Source organism: Lacerta agilis, chromosome 12 (genome assembly GCF_009819535.1).
Source record: "Lacerta agilis isolate rLacAgi1 chromosome 12, rLacAgi1.pri, whole genome shotgun sequence".
In the NCBI taxonomy this organism is placed as follows: Eukaryota; Metazoa; Chordata; class Lepidosauria; order Squamata; family Lacertidae; genus Lacerta; species Lacerta agilis.
The window spans coordinates 36,312,154-36,333,795 of NC_046323.1; the positions used below are offsets into that span (position 1 = coordinate 36,312,154).

The window sequence follows — 21,642 nt, forward strand, 5'->3', positions numbered from 1 at the left end:
CCAGACAGGTGCGTTGAGCAAATCTGTCACCTTTTGAGATACTTTTCTTAACTGTGCTGTTCCTGTTCCTCATAACAGTTCTGTTCACTTGCGTTAAGAGGAATTATTTACAGCGCAATCCTTTGCATGCCTCCCCTGAAGTTAATCCCTCTGAGTTCCCTGGTGAGTGTGACGGCAGCCTTTTCCAACCTGGTGCCCCTCCAGATGTTGCTGCCACCGTCCTTCGCCATTGCTCATGCTGGCTGGGGCTGATGGGAGTTGTAGTCCAACGGCATCTAGAAGGCACCAGGCTGGCAAAGGCTGGTGTACAGGATCGCAGACCTTGCCATTTTACTACAATATATTTCTGTTTTAATTATTGATTATAGAAAATTGTTTTTTAGCAGGCAATGCTCTGAAAGCCAGTGGGCTGCTTTCGCCAATGGGCTGCTCTGACCATTTAATATGTAGTCGTAAGAATAGTTTAAAATACATATTTCTGCCTCTAACAGCCCTACAGCTTTAGTGATAATATAGATTTAACGCACACAGCTGAAGAATCTTGAGGGAAATAATCTTAGGCTGCAATCCTGCCTTGGGAGTCAATCCCATTGAGCATACTGTGGCTAAATTCTGAGCAAATATGTATGTTTACGACTGCACTGGATATATTCATTATCAGAGTTGTTTATACTGTCAAAGGCTTAATCAGAACACAAAGCAAAAATAGCACAAAGCAGGAAGAATAGCCCATATATATTTTGGGGGCTTTGGGCTGTCTCATTTGGTATGTTTCACATAGGTTAATAAGAGAAAAGTGATTTATTTTTAGAAAATGTACTTTAGCAGAGATTTGCATTTGTATATTCACATCAGCCCTATGAGCTCCATCATTATTAATGTAAAGAGCTTCACTGCTGCCACATACCGTATTGGCCTGAATATAAGCCACACTTTCCCCCCATATTCAGACCGTGAAAAGTTAAAGTGCAGCTTAAATTCACAACCTTACAAAAGTTGGCTTTTAGGATATCGCTGCAGAAACAGACATATGGTAAAACGGAACAAAAAAAAATGTTTTATTGCCGATTTGCAAGCTTGAGACTGTTCATTTGCCATCTACGGGTGTGAGTGCCTGTGGAATTGTAGCAATTGAATAGCAATTTGCGATTTTAGCGATTGTACGGTAACTTTTGTGGGCTTGCAATATCAAAGGCTTAAATTGGCTCGGAGTTACAATTCTACCAACTGCAGCATTTTTCAGCCTGTAACCCAATTTTAAGGGAGCGGCTTATATTTGGGTGTTGTCTTTTCTCTCTCCCCCCCCCCCCCGAATTTTAAAGGTGCAGCTTATTTGCGGGTGCGGCTTATATTCAGGCCAATACGGTATACAAAAATTATGATGGTATCCCAAGTGCTGAGAATGGATTTTTTCCTTAGTGTTGCCTATCCAGAAACAAATCCAGGGTTCAACTCTTGTTCTCGCTTTTTCAGTGAGCTGGAAAGTTTTGTTGAAGATCTGAAGAAGGAATCTCTTACAGCCAATAGGATTGTTACACTGAAAGACGTTGAAGATGGGGCTTTTCTTCTACGGCAGGTTGGAGAGGCTGTCGCTACCCTCAAAGGTGACTTCCTTGCTTTATTATTTTATTAAATTTGTAAAACCACCCTTCATCGGTAGATCTCAGGACCGCTTATATAGTCCATTTGGAGATTTTCTTCACCTCCGCCTCCCCCAATTTTTATTTTGGGATGTGTGTGGTGGGGTGATAATTAGGCCCGTGTTGGTCTTCCTCTCTGTCTTAAAAATGCCTTACGACTCTTGCTTTTGCAGGTGAATTTCCAACACTGCAGAATAAAATGCGGGCCATTCTCCGCATCGAGGTGGAAGCTGTGAGATTTTTAAAGGAGGAACCTCATAAACTTGACATCCTATTGAAGAGAGTTCGCAGCATGACTGATATCCTCACCACCCTCCGGAGGTGATATGTTTTATTCTTCTCTTCTCTTTCTTTCTTTTTTACATTATTCTGGGCAGGTCATTGGCCTGATGCCATTACAAATTAAATAATTGTTTTATATACATTTCTATTGTTAATGTTTTCATGATGTTTCACAGGAAGTGGTTCATGAATGGAATGGAATGGTGTGAGTGAGTGAATGAATCAGAAAGAGGGTGGGGTTTTCTCTTTTCCTCCTCCTTCCTTTTGTTCTGCAGCCCAAAGAGCTCAGATGAATATTCTTAGAAGATTCTAAACCTCCCAGTCCTCCTTACCCTAGGAGTAGTTCCCATCAAATTCAATAGGACTCACTTCCGAGTAGATATGGTTAGTCTTCTTGCAGTGTAGGTGTGTGAGATGGGCGTGATGTCAGGGTTTGGCACCAACCTACACAACAGGTGCCTGTGGACCGATAAGAGTGCTCAGTGGTGGTGGCGCCATCAGGACTGGACTTCGTGGCAGAAGTCTAGGGCCTCACTCCCGGGGCCCAACAAATACAGCAGTGTTGCATTGCCACATTTGAAGAATTACCCCTATAAGATAGTTAAGTCCAGAGTCTAAAAATTACCTGCCTGAACCACTGCTCAAGCGGCTCTGCTGGTTTTCACATAGCTGGCTCCCATGTGTGAGAAGGGATATATTATGCTTAGCTTTAATGCCCCATCAACACAACAATGAGAAACCCTTTTCAGTCTGGCGGCTGCATTCCTTACTGGACAACTCCTGAAGGGTTCCTGCCAGTGCTGAGCAGTGCTAGAGACATAAATGAGCATGGCGCCAAATGTGAATTTTACCTTTGTACAGTAGGTTTGATTCTGCACACACTTAACATGCCACCCTCTAGCCAGAAAAGCGAGACATCATCAGAGTTCAAGGCCACTTCTCAAGTAGGCAAAAATGTGTGCAAGGCTGGACTAGTGAGGGGTGTGGACTGGGGAGAGTTCTGAAGGCCAGATAGAAGGCTGCATTTGAGCCCGAAGCATGAGATTCTCCACTCCTATTATAAAAGCAGTATCACTTTCATACAGAAAATCACTAGAGGGAGCCCTTTCTTTAACAGAGAAACAAGAAAGTGCTAGCTATATATATATATTTCACAGTATGACTGTCTTCCTCTTGTAGGCATGTTACCGATGGTCTGCTGAAAGGTGTGGATCCCTCACAGGCCGCCCAGTACAATGCCATGGAGAAAGCGACGGCGGCAGAAGTTCTGAAAAAACAGGATGACGCTGCAAAGAGCCCCGCTTCCCCAAAGCAAAAGGTTGGCGACCCCTCAGCGGAACTGTCTGTCAGGTCAGAGGTGATCCCTGTCTCGAGCATGACAGTCCACCATGCACAAAGTTCCCCAGTGGTCATGCATCAGTCTCAGCATTCAACAACACTGGTCAGCAATGCCCCAAATTCTCCCGTGGCAATCAGCCCCTCGGCAGGTTCATCTGCATCATGCCACCTGATGCCTGCCATGCCAGAGTCTGCTGCAGCAGCAACCGCAGCCACAGCAGCAGTGACAGCGACCACCCAGCAAATGCAGGCACCTCAGTCGCCCCAAGTTAATGGCTCCACCATGCAAAGCCTTTTTATCGAGGAACTTCACAGTGCAAGTACCAGGAACAGAGCTCTGTCAATTGAGGTACACATGGTGCATGCTACGGCAGGGAGGGCTTCAGGTGCTGTTGGCCATCTAAGAACGAGGCAGGAGATCTCTGGGCTGTCTTGTTGGACGCTTTAGCAGTCCTGTTTCTCAAGTGCCAAACTTGGCATGACATTAATAAATGTCATTTTGCAAAGATGGTTGGCAGAACTCGGAGCGCCTCTGCATATTTTATTCATCTAAAAGTTTCTAAATAAAAGTTTTAAATACAGAGTGAAGCCTGAACTGATTTCAAAACATCCCCCCCCCCTCTCTCTGTGTGTGTGTTTGTGTGTGTTTCTTCTTAGAAAGCAGAGAAGAAATGGGAAGAGAAAAGGCAGAACCTCGATCACTACAACGGAAAAGAATTTGAAAAACTCCTCGAAGAAGCACAAGCAAATATCATGAAATCTATCCCAAACCTTGAGATGCCTCCACAAGCCACAGGCTCGCCGAAAGCTGACACAGCAGAAAAAATAGAAGTCTCTGGTAAGGCTTACTGCATTATAATATGGGTGGAGCTTCGATGTTGGACTCTTCTTTTAAACGTGAAAGAAAACGATAACTATTGACTTCTAAGCTCCAAGTCTTAGAGAAAACATATTGGTCGGAATGTAAGCCCTACTTGCTGATAAGTGGAATGTGCATACCGGTAACTCAGTGGTAGGGAACCTGCATACAGAAAAGCTCCTGGCATCTTCAGGTAGTGCTGGGAAAGATGATCTGCATGGAACTCCAGAGTCTCTGCCAGCCAGTGTAGTTGATAATGAGCTAGATGGACCAATGGTCCAACTCATTCCTCCCTGTGTCATTATAAGCAGCCTCTACCCACTTACAGAGTTAAAGACTAGTAGTGATCTACCCCCTTTTTTGGGGTTCAGGTCAAAGTTGGTGGGCTTTTTTAGGGAGGGGGAAAGCCCCGTTTTTGGGGGGTGCAGGACAAAAAATCGAGCTTTTATTTTAGGGGAGCCAAAGTTGTTGAGCTTCTTTGGGGGGAGCCAGTGATCTACCACAGATGTCCAGTGATCTACTGGTAGATCAGGATCTGCCTGTTGGACATGCCTGCTATAAAGCAATACCTTACAAAGCAGTTTTGGGCACAGTGCAACCAAGGATCTGGCACTTTCAGGCCCCATTGATTAGTGTTCTATCCAACAATGTTTCTACACTGAGCATCAAACACATGCTTAATTGGAAATTTGAGCAGCATGTTAAATCTCTCCCATCAAACATAAGTGGAGTACCATGTTGGTTAACTTTAGGGTGGTATGCCATGTTTTTAAAACCACTGCATCTACCACGTTGTCACACCTTGAATTTTCAGAAGAGGCTCCTAACCCAGAGCAGGAGACCGAAAAGCCAGTGAAGTCTCCACCTCCTCCGCCTCCACGTCGCAGTTATCTGATAGGATCTGGACTAAGCACAAGACTGGGAGAAGTCAGTTACGTGGCCAGGAAAGACAGCACTTTGGTCAAGGTTTGGTGATTGAGGCAATTGAAGCAAAATTAGATACCCAGAACAGGAAGAGCTTCTGGGCAAGACAATGTCTTTCTTACTTAAGTTGCCAACGGGGGGTGGGGGTGGAGGTTTGTGACCCAAACGGGCATCTAAGGAAGTCTGTCGGGAAATTCATTTCATACAGTAGGCTCTGCCCAGCCTGGGAATCATCCTCCCTGTATTCTTATTTATAATAACGTGAGGCAGATTAGAAGTTGCGATCATTCTATGCATTTTCAAGAATTTGAAAATAATCTTCAAGAAGCCAAATATTTAACACAGATTGACAAAATCAATGAGAAACCTTTCTAGTGAGCTCTTCTCTGCTTGCTTTATCCATCTGTCTGTTTCATTTATCTCCCCCAAGCGCCCAAGGAGATATATTAAAATCTTTCCTTCACATAGCATGGCACGGTCTTGGGCTGCCAAATCTAAATGTGATAATTGGCGTTGAATTTCTTCTGGAGGATGGGATGGGATGGGATGATGCTTCCCCTTCAGAAAACTGAAGAAAATGCAATAGAGGGGAGCATTTCATTTTGTTGGTGTCACGCTAAAGGTCAAATTGCTTAAATATTAGGGTTTTTTTTTAATTGTTTGTTATACTACTTAGGAAAGCAGTGAAGATGCTGCTCAAGGAGCACAGCCAAGAGTCCCTAAGGAAGACCATGCCTCTCATCAACCCCTGGCTACAGGCACAATTCCACCTGCAAAGGACGACGAGGAGGAGGAGGACGGAGACAGAATAATGGCAGAATTACAGGTATGATGAGGCTGGACCTGCAGAGATATGTACCTTAGATAGCATTCGCTGACCCTGAGCACAATTCCAAGGGAATTAAGTCCCACTTAAGTAAATGAGCAAGTGAGCTCCTTCAGGAAATACACATTGTCGCTCATTGCTGCAGCCAATATCAAGACATGGTCTCAGGTGTAAGTAAATGGGATAAGAGGGGGGAAGTTAATTTCTATGCCTTTCTGGTGCACACATCCATTTCATATACAGGTACAACTCGGTTCACGTCAGGAAAAACTGGATCTGAAGGAGGATTTGAATATTTGTGACCATAAACAGGCCAAAGATCAGAGTTCGATTCCAGTGGTTTGAACTCTGGATCCTGTTGTCAGCAAGAAAATATTCAGAACTTGCCTAAGGATTATCTAGTCTGCTTGTTCATTGTAACATAGGAATGGTTTTTCTGTGACATTGCTGAAGTCTAGGGGCGCAATCTAACAACAGTCAGTCACAATCAACTCCTGTTCTGTTGCTCTTGAGAGCTGTGACTGACTTGGGCTAGATTGTGTTGCTTACTATGCGATTGGTATTGACTGCATATTTGACGTGCACTTTGGGGGCACTCTTTGTGCCAGAGTCTGTGGAAGACAAAACTATTCATTATATTAAAATAATATCTCCACTGGCTCTCATATCTGTCAGTGATTCCAATAAGGAGGTGAATACATAGATGGTTATCAAGCTTCAACAAATCTTCTCAATGGCAAGCCCTCCTCGATGTGGCGAACTAATGAGGTGATGATGAAGTAATAATGTTCTGGGAGGCTTTTATTTTTACTGTGGGTCACAACTTGCTCTTATTCAAAAGGTGTAGAATTCTTGTTATAAAGAACTAGCAGCTATAGATTCCAGCTCTAAAACAAGGCTGGGGGGGGGGGGTGAAGGGTGGAACTTGATTCTCTTTCAGTAACTTTTTTGCAGCCTGTAACATTTCAAACAATTAGTGTGAACTGGAAGAAAGAGAAACCATTATTGAATTTATAACTTTGTATGCCACATAAAGTTTTCTGGGTAACAATAGCTGTGGCATGGTTGTCAGGTTAAAGGTTTGTTTTAAACAAACCCGCATGACATGAGGCACGTAGTTCCGTCAGCCAATTCATATAGTATTGCTGTGCTAGCATTTTTAGGCAGGGCTTCACAGCTGGCCAGTAGGAACTAACCCTTAGCTTTTCAGCCTAGACATAATTTCTGGGCCCCTGTTGTTGATATAGCCTTCTTTGATCAGAGTTGGTCCTGAAGAAGCCCAGAGGAAAAAAGTAAGCAAGCAAACTCTTGACTGGAATGGCTCAAGGAAGTGACTTGGCTCTTGCTTGGAAAAGGTCTTCCGATAACATGCCATATTTTAACTCTCTAGGCTTTCCAGAAGTGCTCTTACATGGATGTAAACTCAAACAGCCATGTTGAACAGTCCAGAAATGACACTCACACAAAAGATGCAAGGCCTGTGGCCTTAATACATCCCAAGGAGAAGAAGGTAACAGTGGCATTTGAGTTCTGCCACATCCTCTTGGCCTCACCTTCTTCCCTTGCTTCCAAACTAACCCTGTGCCTTGTGCCTTGTTTAATCTCTCTCTTTCTCTCTCTCTCTGTGCTGTGTTGGCTGTGTTTTCATGTTATCTAGATTTGTGACCCGTCGTAGCACCAAGGTTCTCAAGATGCTACTAGCCTTTAGGAAAACAGAATTAATATGTGGTGAATGACGAAATGTTGCAACTAAACACAAATTTTAGGATTACCTCTGTTGCACAGTGGGGTACAAATGCTCTTAAGATCTGAAGCTTAGGCATTTTAATTTTTAAATCTTCTATCACACCTAATTTTCCAGGGAGTGGCTAACAGAAAACATATATCAATCCCCAAAACAAACCAACTGTGCAATCAAAATTCTAATGTAAATCTGAAATGAATTTTAACAATTAAATTCTCTGTAAGATGCAGTGTTTGAATTTGGCTCTAAGAATACTAAGCAGAGAAAATTGAAAGAACAAGTGTCCATTTTGCTACAGACCAGTGAAAACCTGCAATCCTACTTACACTTACTGGAGAGTAAGCTGCATTGACCACAGCAGGACAGCTCCTGAGTAAACACAGGATTGCTTTGAAAGTTTGCTTTACAATAAGAGGTGCGGTAGCTAGAATGCATATGATAACACCAACTGGGGAAAGCAATTGCAAGTTTCAATATTGCTTTCAACACAATAGGTCTAAAGCTCCAAGCAAACTGTTACACAAAGCAGATTCCTTTCTAATTTTTGCATTCACGGTTAGGGGACTTTTGGGGTGGTATTAATACATGCTTAGGAATTCTGAGATGGGCTATAACTGAAGTAGAATCAGGTGGAAGAAAGATGCTGCAGCTGAAGAAAATGTAACTCCATCTGTTCAACTCCCTGTTCCAGGGAACAAGGCCATCTTTTCCTTCCCTAGCAAAGATAAACACAATCCAGACCATAGAATACCTTGGGCAGGGAAAAAGTGCCAAACCAAAAAAACCAAACAAACCCATAATAGTATGACTATACTATAGACCAGACTATAGATAAGGAGGTACTCATACAATCATAGACTTGTGGAGCTGGAAGGATGAGGGTCAAGCCCCTGCAATAGCAGGAATCTTTTGCCCATAATGTAGTTTGAACCCGCAACCCTGAGATTAAGTCTCATACTCTACTGACTGAGCTATGCTGGAGGGCAGCTTTGTATATATATATATACTCAACACCTCTAACTTGGCATACTCAAGGCAGCATTCGATGTTGGCTTCCCGATTTCCTGCAATTGGTGAGATGAAACACGCAGTGAGCCATATCTCTCATGTGCACTGAACAGCATGTAGCGCTTTGCTAGCTTTAAATAATAATACTGAATAGCCTTTTGACCTTAGAAGCCAGAATATTTCCAACAACACATGAAACACTCCATGCCAATTGTCCATGGAATGCCACCTACATCTTTGGCTCTTTTTGACTTCTGCTTGGTTTGCATGAAACCTTTTTCACCTTTTCTCCTGGATACTTAGGAGGGGTTATGGTTTCCTTGATGTGCTAACAAACCACATATGCATGGGGTGGGAGCAAGTTTTAAGTTGCCTCCTGTACAATGATCGTTGTCTTCCCGACTCTTGTACTATGCTATGCTTTTAAAATCAAGACACCCGTGTTGAAAAACAAGTAGTTAACTTGCACTTGTGATGGCTTTAGTGTGACAGGTTAGTGATTTTGATTCTGGAGATTGATACAGTTGGTGTGTCAATGGACAGGGCTGGGACATGGAGGCTCAGCAAGGTTGGGCATTTGCTGGGGGCCTCCTGAAGAGAGCTTATTGGGGGGCCAAGCCTGGAGGCTGCCTTGCCCAAGAGCACTACAAAACCCACAGCAGATCCTGCCAGTAGACTATGATTGTTATCTAATGTGGATGGATAGTTTATTCTCAAATTATAGTTTATTCTCAAATTATGTGACTATACCTTTTTTGTTGTGGTCCAGCAACAATTTTCCTTTAAGTTGTTTCTGTTACAAACAGACTGAAACTGTAGTCTACCAATGGAAGCAGCTGTCTCTAGGCTTACTCTTTTGAGATAGATACAGTATATCTCATCATTGCACATCCTTTTATAGCCCTGCTGGTCACAGTAACAAGTTTGGAGCACCTTTTTACTGAAGTAGCAAGAATGTATTTCAAATGCAAAGGCGAAATCTCTCTCCCCCTGCCCCCCCCCCCCGCAGCCAGTCCCTTTTGGAGTCGTTTTTGCAAACCAGGAGTCATAAATACACCTCAATACACACGAGTACCGAGGACCGTTGTAGTGTTGCAAGAAGATGCTGGAGCTAGCTGGTGTGTGTGTGTGTGTGTGTGTGTGTGTGTGTGCAGGGGAAAAGGGCCCTTACAGCAGTTCCTGCTGCCAAAATGGGTAGGCTGTTCCAGCAGACCTACTTAATCCATTTTCAGCAGAAACAGACACCGTTGTACCTTGCAGTGGGAGGTGCTGCTTCTTTTCCCAGGGTGCTGCCTCTTCAACCACACCCGGTATTTTGACCTCTTGCTTTTCTCCCTTCCTATAAAATAAGGTATTGACAGTGCGTGTAAAAATCCACTTTTGTATCAGTTGCGACATTCAATACTAAGGTCAACATCAGGAGAGACTGAGGATGAGGGGTAGGGAACGCCACCAGCAATATTCTTGCCACCATCTAATCTAATACCAGGTTTGAATGTGATTGTTTATTTTGCAAGACTTCTTTGCAAGCCACTCTTGAGAGCCTCTTGGGTTAGAAAGAAAAATGTAGCTCTTCTACATAAGCAAGCTCTGAAAGCTATTTAATGTAGGCATCCCTGTATTATTTGGGTAGCACAATCAAGTGCCAAGGGATGCCTCGCTGGGCACCTCTGCCTTGCCCTCAGGACTCTCCCTAGGCCATGCTCCAAAGCCTCCTCCAGTTCTTCTGCCTGGCTGACATGTGTCCTTGAACTCTAACCATGCCCCTTTCTTGCCGGGATGGATGAGTGTACATGTAAAAACCTCTGGCTTTTGTGTGGCTAGACCATAACCTACTGTACCAAGATAAAATAGTCACTTCCGTTGCCCCACCTTCCACTTAGATATGAGAATGGAGCCCTCCAGCTAGAGAAAAACAAAACCCCCACCCGGTAATCCAATGTTATGGTTATACCAGAGGAAGAGGCTTTTCTGAGCTAGCCAGCTTGGAGAACTGGCTTAAATGTTAGCAGTCAGCATTCTAGTCCAAATGGTGCAGTCATTGTTTCCTAACAAAGTTTAGTCCAACAGCCTAAAGGAAAGGTTTCTGTTTCATACAAAACAATCGTTGAAAGGGAGGAATATTATCAAGATGGCACAAATGTTGTACAGGATGTAAAGTCTATGGAGGGGTTGCTTAAAGGACTCATTCTAGAACCCGTGTTGTCTGCCTGCATAGTTTTGTGTGTAACACAAAGTTCTACCAGATTTGGAATTAACCCCTGGAAGAGATGCAAAAATTCGCTGAAGACCATGGAAATGGCTCTGCAATGATGTAGAAAGTGGCCCGTTCACATTATCTGTACTTTATCTGATGATGTGCTAAATAATTGGGGGGAAATAGTCCCAACCTTAAAAAAAAAGTTGTATCCCTCAGTAACTAAGTAATGCAACTCTTCCCCCTAGGTGTATGGGGAGGCAACAAAAGATAGTGACCATCCCAAGCACCAGACAGAAGAGATGGTCTCGGATGCTCCCAGCATTGCTGAAAACTCTGCCTTCAGCAAAGATTTGCTTTTGGAGAATAAGGAATATGCACAAACAAATTCTCTTAAGCTGAAAACAAACTTCTCCATTGTGTTAGACAATGAAAGGAAGATGGGGCCTGAAGAAGCACAATGTCCCGCAGTTGAAACTGGAAGACAAAGGTCAACCAATGCTGCACTGAGAGAGACTGGTCATAGTTCGCCCCCGAATGAACCTCTCGGTAGCGCAGGGGCACCTCCTGTCAGTCAAACAGACTCATACACTCAGGAGGCGTCTCCTAAGTCTCCAGAGGAACAAGACATGTCTGCTGGGGCCTATAATCAAGTTGTGCTGAGGCATAAGGCACCCAGAAATGTTACCTTAAGTAGTATGGATGAGGTAGAGTCGCCAACTAGCTCTCCAAGTGATGAAAGCCCACCATCGGAGAACATTGCTTTCATGATTACCAAAACAGCAGTCCAGTTTCTGTCCAGTGGAGAGGTCCACGATATAGTCAACAGGCAAGGAGAAGATGTGCAGACTGTTAACATTGATTCCAGAAAGGAAGCAACATCCCGAGGGACGCTAGAGAACCGCGAAAATGAAGAGCCTGTGGTCTGCTTGGACAAAAAACCGGTAATCATTATTTTTGATGAGCCAATGGACATCCGATCAGCTTATAAAAGACTTTCAACGATATTTGAGGAATGCGATGAAGAGCTGGAAAAAATGATGACAGAAGAGAAGATAGAGGAGGAGGAGGAGGAGGAGGAAGACCAAGAACCTGAGACACCTGGTGCCTGTAACATAGGAGTTACCAGTGCAGACAGTAATAGGAGTCATGGGGCTGATGACGCAACAAGTGGCAGATTTGAGCAGGACTTCGGACAACGCTATCTGCCTAATTCAGCAACTCAAGCCAAACTCCATGAAGGGCAGGAAACAGACGAGATGGATCTCAGGAAATCTCCTTACATTTATGCGCCACATCCAGAATCAAAGCTGGACGCTCCCGATACGAAGAAGAAATTCAAGTTTAAATTTCCTAAAAAGCAGCTGGCGGCTCTTACGCAGGCAATCCGCACGGGGACTAAAACCGGCAAGAAAACTTTGCAAGTGGTTGTGTATGAGGAGGAGGAGGAAGACGGCACTGTGAAACAGCACAAAGAGGCAAAAAGGTTTGAAATCCCGAGCAGTCGGCCTGATGACGCTTCAGGGAAGGAGGAGGCAAACCTAACTGTACAGACTTCTAGGACTGAAGAAATTAGAAAAAATACGTACAGGACTCTGGACAGTCTGGAGCAAACTATTAAGCAACTGGAGAGCACTATTAGTGAGATGAGCCCAAAATCAGTTTCTGAAGCTCCAGCCAGATTGGAGGGAACTTCTGTCCCGGGCTTTTTCTCACCAAAAGAATCCCTAGCGCTGGAAGAAACTATTGCTGATGTTGAACCCCCTTCCTCAATACCGCCAACTTCACGTAAGGTACTTTAGTATGAGAAATCACAACTCCAGCTGCTTTCTAAAACAAAATCTGCCGTAATAATCACCATTAAGCAAGAGGTGTCTTCTGATTGGTTTGCTTCCTTTCGGGTGGCTTGTTTGGTGCATCCATTAGGTGTCTAACAGCTAATAGATTTGTGTGTGGTTTTATTTTAAAAAAATAAAATAAAATCTCTCCTGCTGATTGGTGATGGGCAATCAAAGGAAGCTTGGTCAGCTGTGGGTGAATCAAAATACCTGGGACTGCCAGTTAAATGTAGGTTGATCTGTAGTTGAGCCTTTTACCTCCATTTTTGATTCCTGGAATTAACACCAGTGGTGTGCCTTGTGGTGTGGATCCTTTTGGTGCTTCCCGTGCATGTCCTGGGGGCTTTGCCTTCTCACTCAAAGCAGCTTTGGCCATGGTGCGTGAGCCTCCACATTGCCCATGCACTGATGCTTACCCCACGTTTCCCTTATCTCTCTCCCCTTCCCCTTGGCACCCCAACCTTCCTCACAGGGTTCAACCAGCACTTCACAGACCAGCAGGATGCCAATCCCTGCAGCCGCAAAAAGTAGACAGCAAGGCAACACAGACAAAACAAGCAAACCGCACAAGCTACAGGATCAACGCCAGTACAGACAGGTAGTTTTACCCTAAACCCAAAGCTTGGGATGGACTTGAAAGCAGATTCTGTGTGTTTGGTAAATGTGTAAGTCAAGTGACTGACCTGGATGATACCAAATAATGGACTTTTGTCTTCCCGCTGAAATTTGGAACTGGAAATCCAGGGATTGGGGGGGGGCATGAAAATATTTAAAGGTAGCATTGTCTCTTCCCCCCCCTCCCTCCCTCATGCTTGCGCATGTCTGCAGTAAAACATCTGCTTTTTTGAGTTTTGTTCCAGTACTTGGCTGCAGTTTCCTAAATGTCAGCGACGGGAACAGATGCCGTTTGAAGCATTTCAGATGACACTGTCAATACTAACTGCCTGTTTAACAGACCGCAGTGAGAGCCTATTAACCACCCACCAAAACGTTTCCACCCTCACCTAACAACCCTACAAGCATGGCCAATGTGGTGAACAGCCCAGTTTTTGTGGCGCCCTCCTTTCCCCACCCCCTCTCCTGTCAACTTCTCCCCCACTCTGTCCATCTTCTGTCCCACAGCTGAGGGAGGGGTAGCGGGAAGGAAGGAGGGAGGCCTCCCAGGTCCAACACATAGGTGCAAGATGTAGTGCCAGCTTCAGAGACTATATCCCATTCTTCCTTTCTGCAAGCCTATTTTCCCATACAGCTCCTTTTTTTGGTTTATTGTGTATGTTGACTTAAATTGTCTCCCACCATCTTTATGTATTTACAGGCTAATGGAAGTGCTAAGAGAGCTGGTGGGGACTGTAAGGCCACTTCCCCTAACCTGTCTGCTTCAAAAATTCCAGCCTTTCCTTCCACCTCTGGGAAAAGTAGCTCTGTTTCTAGTGGTGATAGCACTAACCTTCTGAGCCCCCCTACTAAAGCCTCTGCCCCTTCTTCTAACCCTCTCAGTCCTCCAACAGGTCGCCCTCCTCATTCCGCTTCCCTAATCCCCTCTGTCTCTAACGGCTCCTTGAAGTTCCAGAGTCCCGCTCACACAGGTAAAGGTCACCATCCTCTTTCATTCTCAATACAGACTCAAAACGGCCGGCCACCCCCTCTTCCTCCAGCTCCCTTTTCCTCGTCCTCCTTCTCCTCTCCCTCCTCCTCCTCCTCTCCCCCATCACTGAGTCAAGGTTCGAAGAGCATCCGCTCGATCCACACACCCAGGTTCACCAGCTACAAGTCCCAGAACGGAAGTGTCAGCAAACCTGCCCAATCTTCCTCCGCCACCAAGGAATCAACTTAAAAGCTCTATACTGGCCAGTGCAAGTTACAGACAAAACCTTCTCAGTTGCTGATGTCGACATTGCCCACTGGTATTGCAGCTGAGAAGCGCGTTCCAAACTTGCTGTAGAGTTTCAGGCTGAAATGCGAAACTTGTGCTAAATACTGGGTTATTACAAGCAAGAGGCAAAAAGTAGTTTTGTATGCATTTGCTGCTGTCAAAATGCCAGAGGGGAGGGCGAGGGTGGAGGTGGGGGCTCCCTTCAGCCAGAAACTGTTACACAAAGTACAATGGGAGTATGAATGAAACTAGAAGTATGAGTGCACAGAAATGGATCAAGCATGAAAATAATGTGTATTAAAGCGAGTTATTTTGTATAAAGCTATTTTTAAGTACGAGAACTAAACATCGTGTGATAATGCAAAATTATAAAATTGAAACTAAGATATTTTTCTTTTCTTTTAGTGTTATCCAAATTTGTTACAGATTTCTATTTTTGTCAAAAAAAAAACAAACCCTTCATGGTTACTTTCAGAAATCTTTTTTGCCAAAACATTTGATACTATTATAACGTACATTTTGATAGTTATGCTGAACACCTTCCTCTGCACAAACGACAAGAGTTAAGACTGAGACTGACATGGTGGGAGGCAACTTTACCTATTGCACTGCCATTCAGATTATATTTAATAATAATTTGCGATGCCAAGGGGGGAAATTGTTTTTACATTTAGGCATTTGCTGATTCCCTTTTGCTTCCTTCATTTTTCCATTTTACTGAGACCTGGGTAAATCATGTAATACTACCATGTGGATTATTTTTTAAAAGTGTACACTTCTGTACTGTTCTGTATAATGGAAAAACCTCTGTACATATTATAATATAAATATATAAATATAAATATATAAATATAAAATATAAGTACAGTATGTGGCTGGGCAGAGACAAGAGTAGTTTTCGACACCAAAGGTCCATTTTATGCATGGTTCTCAAGTACACTTTGGGAAAAGGTCAGTGAGGGACAATTGGGAGTTGCCAAGGGGGGTGGGGGGTGGGCAGGGATGGGTTTCAAAAAGCAACCTGTGTGGCAAGGCGAGTGGTTCTTTTTGTAAATATCTTATTTGTACAACTCTATAGTATAATACAGAAGCCAAAAAAAAAAAAAAACCTTTGCAGAAATAAAGGGCTGCATGCTTATGTTGTGGTATGATTTTGTCACTTATCAATTATTTTGTAGTTTTCATACTAGCCCCCCAATGCACTTGGGTGGAGCCATTGCACATTTTAGTCCCATTGATTTCGGTGGGATATGTATGCATGTTCTTCAATCTGTCCTATTGAAAAAAAGGGCATAGGCACTTTAAAGTCATGGTAGGTTGTGTCTGCTGTTTGCTATAATACATATGAAGATGAGCAACTTCATGCATTGACCAAAATGCACTAGTTTTACATGTGCAGGTTACGTTTTGTCAGTGGCAGCTGTCTCAACCTGCCTAATGGTAGGGCCAGCCTCAGCCGTACACAGAGGACAGTGCGTAAATGGCTAATAGGCTATACACTGCCTTTGGCAGGATGCCCTTGAATGCCTACTGCTGGGAATCAGATGTGGTGAGTGTTGTTGCACTCAGGTCTTACCTGTGGGTTTCCCATAAACCTCTGGTTGGAGGGTGGAAAAGCATGCTGGACTAGATGGGTCAATGGCTTGATCCAGCAGGGCAGCTTGTCTTGTCCTACAAGTGGCCATTTTGCTGCAGGAAATCATGATGGGAAGCTGAGGTCCAATGCAGTTTCCTGTCTCAAAATTTTTGTGTTACACACACCACAGTATTTTCCCTTATTAGCTTAAGTTTTTTACATCATGTGCAGCCTGGCCACGACCTAGAATCCCCAACTGGTGGCTGCCACTAACATAGGGGCAACACCCTGCTTGTCTTGCTTGTTTTATAATAACATGTGGCAGCTTATCGTGCTGGCCCAATACTGCAATCTGCAAAAATATAAGTGAACAGAAGCCTCATATATGACCTTGTTCAGGAATTTTAAGGAGCCAGTAGTTTTAAAATTAGTGCATCTGAATCCAAAATGGCAGGCAGCTGACTTGGAGACATAAAAAAAAACCCTGCTCCTTGATCTCAGGAACCATCACGCAAAATCTGAAGTGTCCAAGTATATAGTGAAAAAACTACTTTTCCAAATTATATAGTTGATACTTCTAGCACACACCTCTAGCAACTGCATACCTTTGGAAGCAAGTAAAACAACACTCAAGAGCAAATCACAAACAAAGTCCCTGAATAAGAGTCCACCCAGTGGATAGGCCACATTTGCCCCTGCAGAAAGAAAAAGAAAGAAAGAAAGAAAGAAATAGCCATATCTCTATCTAGGAATAAAGTAAGATTGAAAAACAATTTCAGGAAAAGTTTCTGCTCACTTGGAAGAGGGATTCTTAGGTGCTGATGCAGCATGTAAAAGTTCCTTAACTTTTTTAAGGTTCCAACTAGCTGCTATTATTCCTTGTAGACAAAGGCTACTAGAAAAGTGGAAAGGTGAGTGTTAGGCGGTTCATATACCATTTGGGGGAAGTTTAGGAAACTTCCACCATTACCAATTGTTCAGCATTACAACCATTCATTGCTCCAGAGTGTTATTAACTTTATTTATATCCACCCTCTTCAAGTGCTTGAGACAGTTCTCAACACCATTTTAAAAGTCCATACACAAAGCTACAAAACAAAATTATGTTTCTGCCAGCAGAGCCAGCACCATCAATCCACAAATCAAGCAGCCCTTGGGCAAAATTCTTCCTTGAACATGTACATTTTACGCATTTGCTGAAGGTCTAGAGCAGGGATAACTCACAGAACTCTGATTTAAAAGAGGGACAGAGCTCCCCCCCCCCAAAAAAAAGCAATGGTGGTGACATTCGGGCAAACTCTGTTTTTAAGAATGCCAGTGCCTCTTTTTTTAAAAAGCACTGACTGCTGGTGTCCATCTTTTGACCAATCTTAATGAACTTGGAAATGCTGGGGGTCTGGGTAAAGTGGGCATAAACCCAAATGCCATGGGAAATATCAAGACAAACTTCTGATAAGCACCTGAATTTTCAGATTTTGGGGTATATTATTAATAACACAATTGCCATCAGCATGTGTGGAACTTTACAATCTAAGAGGGCTCATCTCTTAAGGACCTGACAATATGAAATTTGCCACATGAGAGGCAAACAATGTGTTTCCGTCACATATACTAAGCTACAGTAGGGCATGAGATCTGGGGCAGGGGGTGTTCCAAAGGCTTGCACAGAGGCAGCAGATGTTGAGGAATGGTTTGAAATAAAATATACAGTATGCTGCCATATCATAAAATATCAGGGTGGCACAGAACAACAGGTATACAGCAAAACATAAGACATGATTAAAAACACCACAAAATAATCATTAAAATGGCTGAGCAATCAAGAACACCTTAGACAACTGCATAGGCCTATTGGCATAAAATGCTCTTCAAGAGAAGCCTGAAGGTAATGCTGCCTGCCGAATCCTTAAAAGTGTGTTCTACAGCATGAGACCAGTGACACAAAATGCCTGACATCTACCGGAAGCCAGTGAGGCCTCGTAACACAGGAGACAACTAGCATCATGCAGTAAAGAGCCATTGTGGTGTAGTGGTTAAGAGCAGTAGACTGGTAATCTGGTGAACCAGGTTCGCGCCCCCGCTCTTCCACATGCAGCTCCTGGGTGACGTTGGGCTAGTCACACCTCTCTGAAGTCTCTCAGCCTCACTCACCTCACAGAGTGTTTGTTGTTGGGGAGGAAGGGAAAGGAGAATGTTAGCCACTTTGAGACTCCTTAAGGGGAGTGATAAAGCGGGGTATCAAATCCAAACTCTTCTTCTTCAAGGCCGAAAGGGTAGAGGAAGCACTATATTTCCAGATAGTGGAGGAAGGTGACTGAGTGAAGGCTTTATAGGCAGGGATGCTTGTGACTATAGTGGGCCTCTATGGCAAATGGAGAAGAGGGCAGGGGCAGGGGCAGGGAAGTGACCATGGAAGACATCAAACAGAAGGACTAAGTGCTTGAAGTGGCTCTAGGAGCAGACAGGAAGCCAGTCTTCTGATCAAAGGAGCAGTGGTTTGGATAAGAGAGACAAGGGCCGTTCCAAGGTGGAAAAAGTTGCAAGAGGCAACAGACTCAAACCAGGGTTTCCACCAAAGGGGCAAAGAATAAAGGCCGTATTTTTGCAACGTTCAAATGGTGGAAGCAAGAGGACTTGACAAAGGAGGGAACAAAGGGAGAGAAGAATCAAAGACAAAAAGAAGCCTTTCTATCTGCTCAACAGTATGATAAAGTGGGACTTGGATATATTCAGTTTGAAATGACACTGGAAATCTCGTGACACTCAAAATCTTCTGCCTAACGTTAGGGCTGGCCCCAGATGTGACAGTGAAAGGCATCTGATTATAAAACACCAAAGAGAAAGTCTAACGAGGGTGTGCACATATAGAATCATAAATAATTACAAACAAACACGGCGTATAAAGCATCAGAGATAAAATCTGAAGCTATATCACTTCGTAACTAAATTAATACGAGGGTTCATTAACAAAACTCTTATGGGTACAGCAGACTGTTTCTCTCCCCATCCCACCCGCACTCCAATCTGGACTGAATACACACAAGTTTGTGCAAAGAAGCTTATTTATATACTGCTTTTCACTTATAAATTTATGAATCTCAATGCAACTCACAATATACATAAAATCATTAAAACCAGCATCTCAAATATCCAGATAGTCATAATTTTAACAACTATAGCTTCAAGAACCAAAAGAGAACTGCATACAGTCAGGAAACACCAAAGTAAGCAGAAAGGTGTTTTAATTGTCTATGAAAGCACCTCATCATCAGTACCTGACTGCTCTCCATAGGGAACTCAATCCACAAAATGGGAATGAACTCTCTTTTAAACCCTGGCCTAGCACATTTCAGTAGGTCATGGTACAGTCAGGAGAACGCAGCCCATAGATCAAAGTTGTACGTGCACACATTGCAAACAGCTCTAAAATGTGTTGAACTGCAGGCTACTGAAACTACTTCTATTAGCTCTTTTCCACAAGTTCCACCAGCTTACATAGAAACGAAGCACCCTGCTACCATTGTGTGAATTGGCCCCAATATTCAATTTTCACATCTTCCCTCAAATGGTGTTGGTCTGCAGCTACCAAAAACACTTGTGGCACTTGTCCATGTGCGTTTCCATGTTCTGTCAACCAGCTGCTCTGAAGGTATAAATTTCTACATACACATACACAAATAAATAACCACCTCATCCACTCCACAACTCTTGAATGAATCAGGATCCTGTTCCTGAAAATTAAGAGCATGGCGTTTGTGATGGATGCTTGAAAATACAGCCTTATAGAGGCAGTGGAATGTGGCAACGGATTTTTGTTAAGTTGCTACTCATGCAAGTTGGCATTTTTTACACCAAAGCAACCTCAAGGTGAAAACCGAATGCATATGTGAACCAGTCCTTATTTTCTTACTCTGTAAGTCCTCCTATCCCTAGGAACTGGGAAGAGGAGGTGGGGTGGAGGGAAGAAAAATGCCCTTGCAATGACTTCTACAAATGGAACTGGAATTTCCATAGAGATTTGAACAGTGAGGTGACCAAGGAGTTTGCTTTCACGTCTTATAGCCTTTGTGCTGTGTTAATTAATCCAGAATAAATGTCCAGCATGCCATACTCCTGTCACCTGATTTGTGACTTAGGGGGGGGTCTGAGATGCCTCAAAGTTTGAGAATAATACCTCGGCTCAGAGCTACAAGAGAATCTACTGTAAGGTCATTAAGACTCGAGACCCCAGACTGTAAGACTGCAAGAAACACCATCCTCTATCTTGCAAACATGCTTATCATTTCAACGTGGGAACCTGCCCTGATTCCACCTGCCCAGTGGCACTTTCGACATTATCTCCTCCAAACACCATCCACCTTCACAGTAGGGCATAACTTACCCAAAAACCCCAGAGTACCGTATTTTTCGCTCCATAGGACGCACCGGACCATAGGGCGCACCTCATTTTTAGAGGAGGAAACATGAAAAAAAAATATTTTTCTGGTTTTCCTCCTCTAAAAGCCCTGGTTTTTTGGTTTTTTTGAGGATCAGCTAAAAGTTTTGCAGCTTTTTTGCAAAGGGAAAAGCCCTGGCTTTTTTGAGGATCAGCTAAAAGTTTTGCAGCTTTTTTGCAAAGGCAAAAGGCCTTTTTTTGAGGATCAGCTAAAAGTTTTGCAGCTTTTTTTGCAAAGGGAAAAGCCCTGGGTTTTTTTTTTTTTTTTTTTTTTTTGAGGATCAGCTAAAGGTTTTGCAGCTTTTTTTGCAAAGGGGGAAAAGCAAAGAGGAAAAGCCCCATTTTTATGGGGTTTAACTCACATTTCTGCAGCTGCTAAAGGAAAGGGAGCCATTTCTACTGTTTCCAGACAGATAATCTAATCAGCCAGTCACATGTCCTGGGGAAACAAACAGCCTCCCTCTGCAGCACATTCAACAATGGAGGCCGGGGCTGAAAGGGAGCCGGGACTCTTATCTCTCTCCCGATCTCTTGCTGATCAGCTGCTGAGCGGGGTCCTTTCAACACTCCATTTTCTCTTTGTAAAATAAAAAACACAATCTGCTTTTGGCCCCTGGGCAATTCAGCTCCAGGGACCACCATTCGCTCCATAAGACGCACAGGTATTTCCCCTTACTTTTTAGGAGGAAAAAAGTGCGTCTTATGGAGCAAAAAATACGGTACCTTGTGGCAGAGCTTGGAAGTCCATACATTCCAAACAAAACAAAACAGACGCCCATTTAACCTGCACAGGGTCTTTGATATAACCAAAGTGATTCTCTGTACTGAGGCTTCTGTTTACAAGAACAATATGACAATAAGAGTGGGCTGCAAAACAATTAATCCATGTTAAACCATCAGCCCCATCCCTAAAGAAAATTCACAAACAAGCCCTGTTCAAAGTGTTCACCTGTCATTTTAATAACCATTTCCTACATCATGGACCTTTTTGGAAACCACTTTTCATTTTCTTATATTGGGTGGATATAGTCAGTGAACTTAGATAATATGAAACTGACATTTTTCATTCTTCCCCCTTTAAGGAAAGTCACTCCATGCAAAG

At 43.5% G+C, this 21,642-nt stretch overlaps 1 protein-coding gene across 1 annotated transcript in view; it reads left to right on the forward strand.

Moving 5' to 3' along the window:
- The window catches only part of KIAA1217 (KIAA1217 ortholog), a 355,180-nt gene extending 340,000 nt beyond the window's left edge, over positions 1–15,180 (forward strand). Inside the window, 10 exon segments of the mRNA XM_033164922.1 lie at positions 1,474–1,604; positions 1,814–1,961; positions 3,102–3,609; positions 3,918–4,098; positions 4,934–5,085; positions 5,720–5,869; positions 7,260–7,379; positions 11,067–12,611; positions 13,129–13,254; positions 13,972–15,180. Coding sequence (XP_033020813.1) covers positions 1,474–1,604; positions 1,814–1,961; positions 3,102–3,609; positions 3,918–4,098; positions 4,934–5,085; positions 5,720–5,869; positions 7,260–7,379; positions 11,067–12,611; positions 13,129–13,254; positions 13,972–14,490 — 3,580 coding nt within the window. The 3' untranslated portion in view covers positions 14,491–15,180.
- Positions 15,181–21,642: the final 6,462 nt, after the last annotated feature.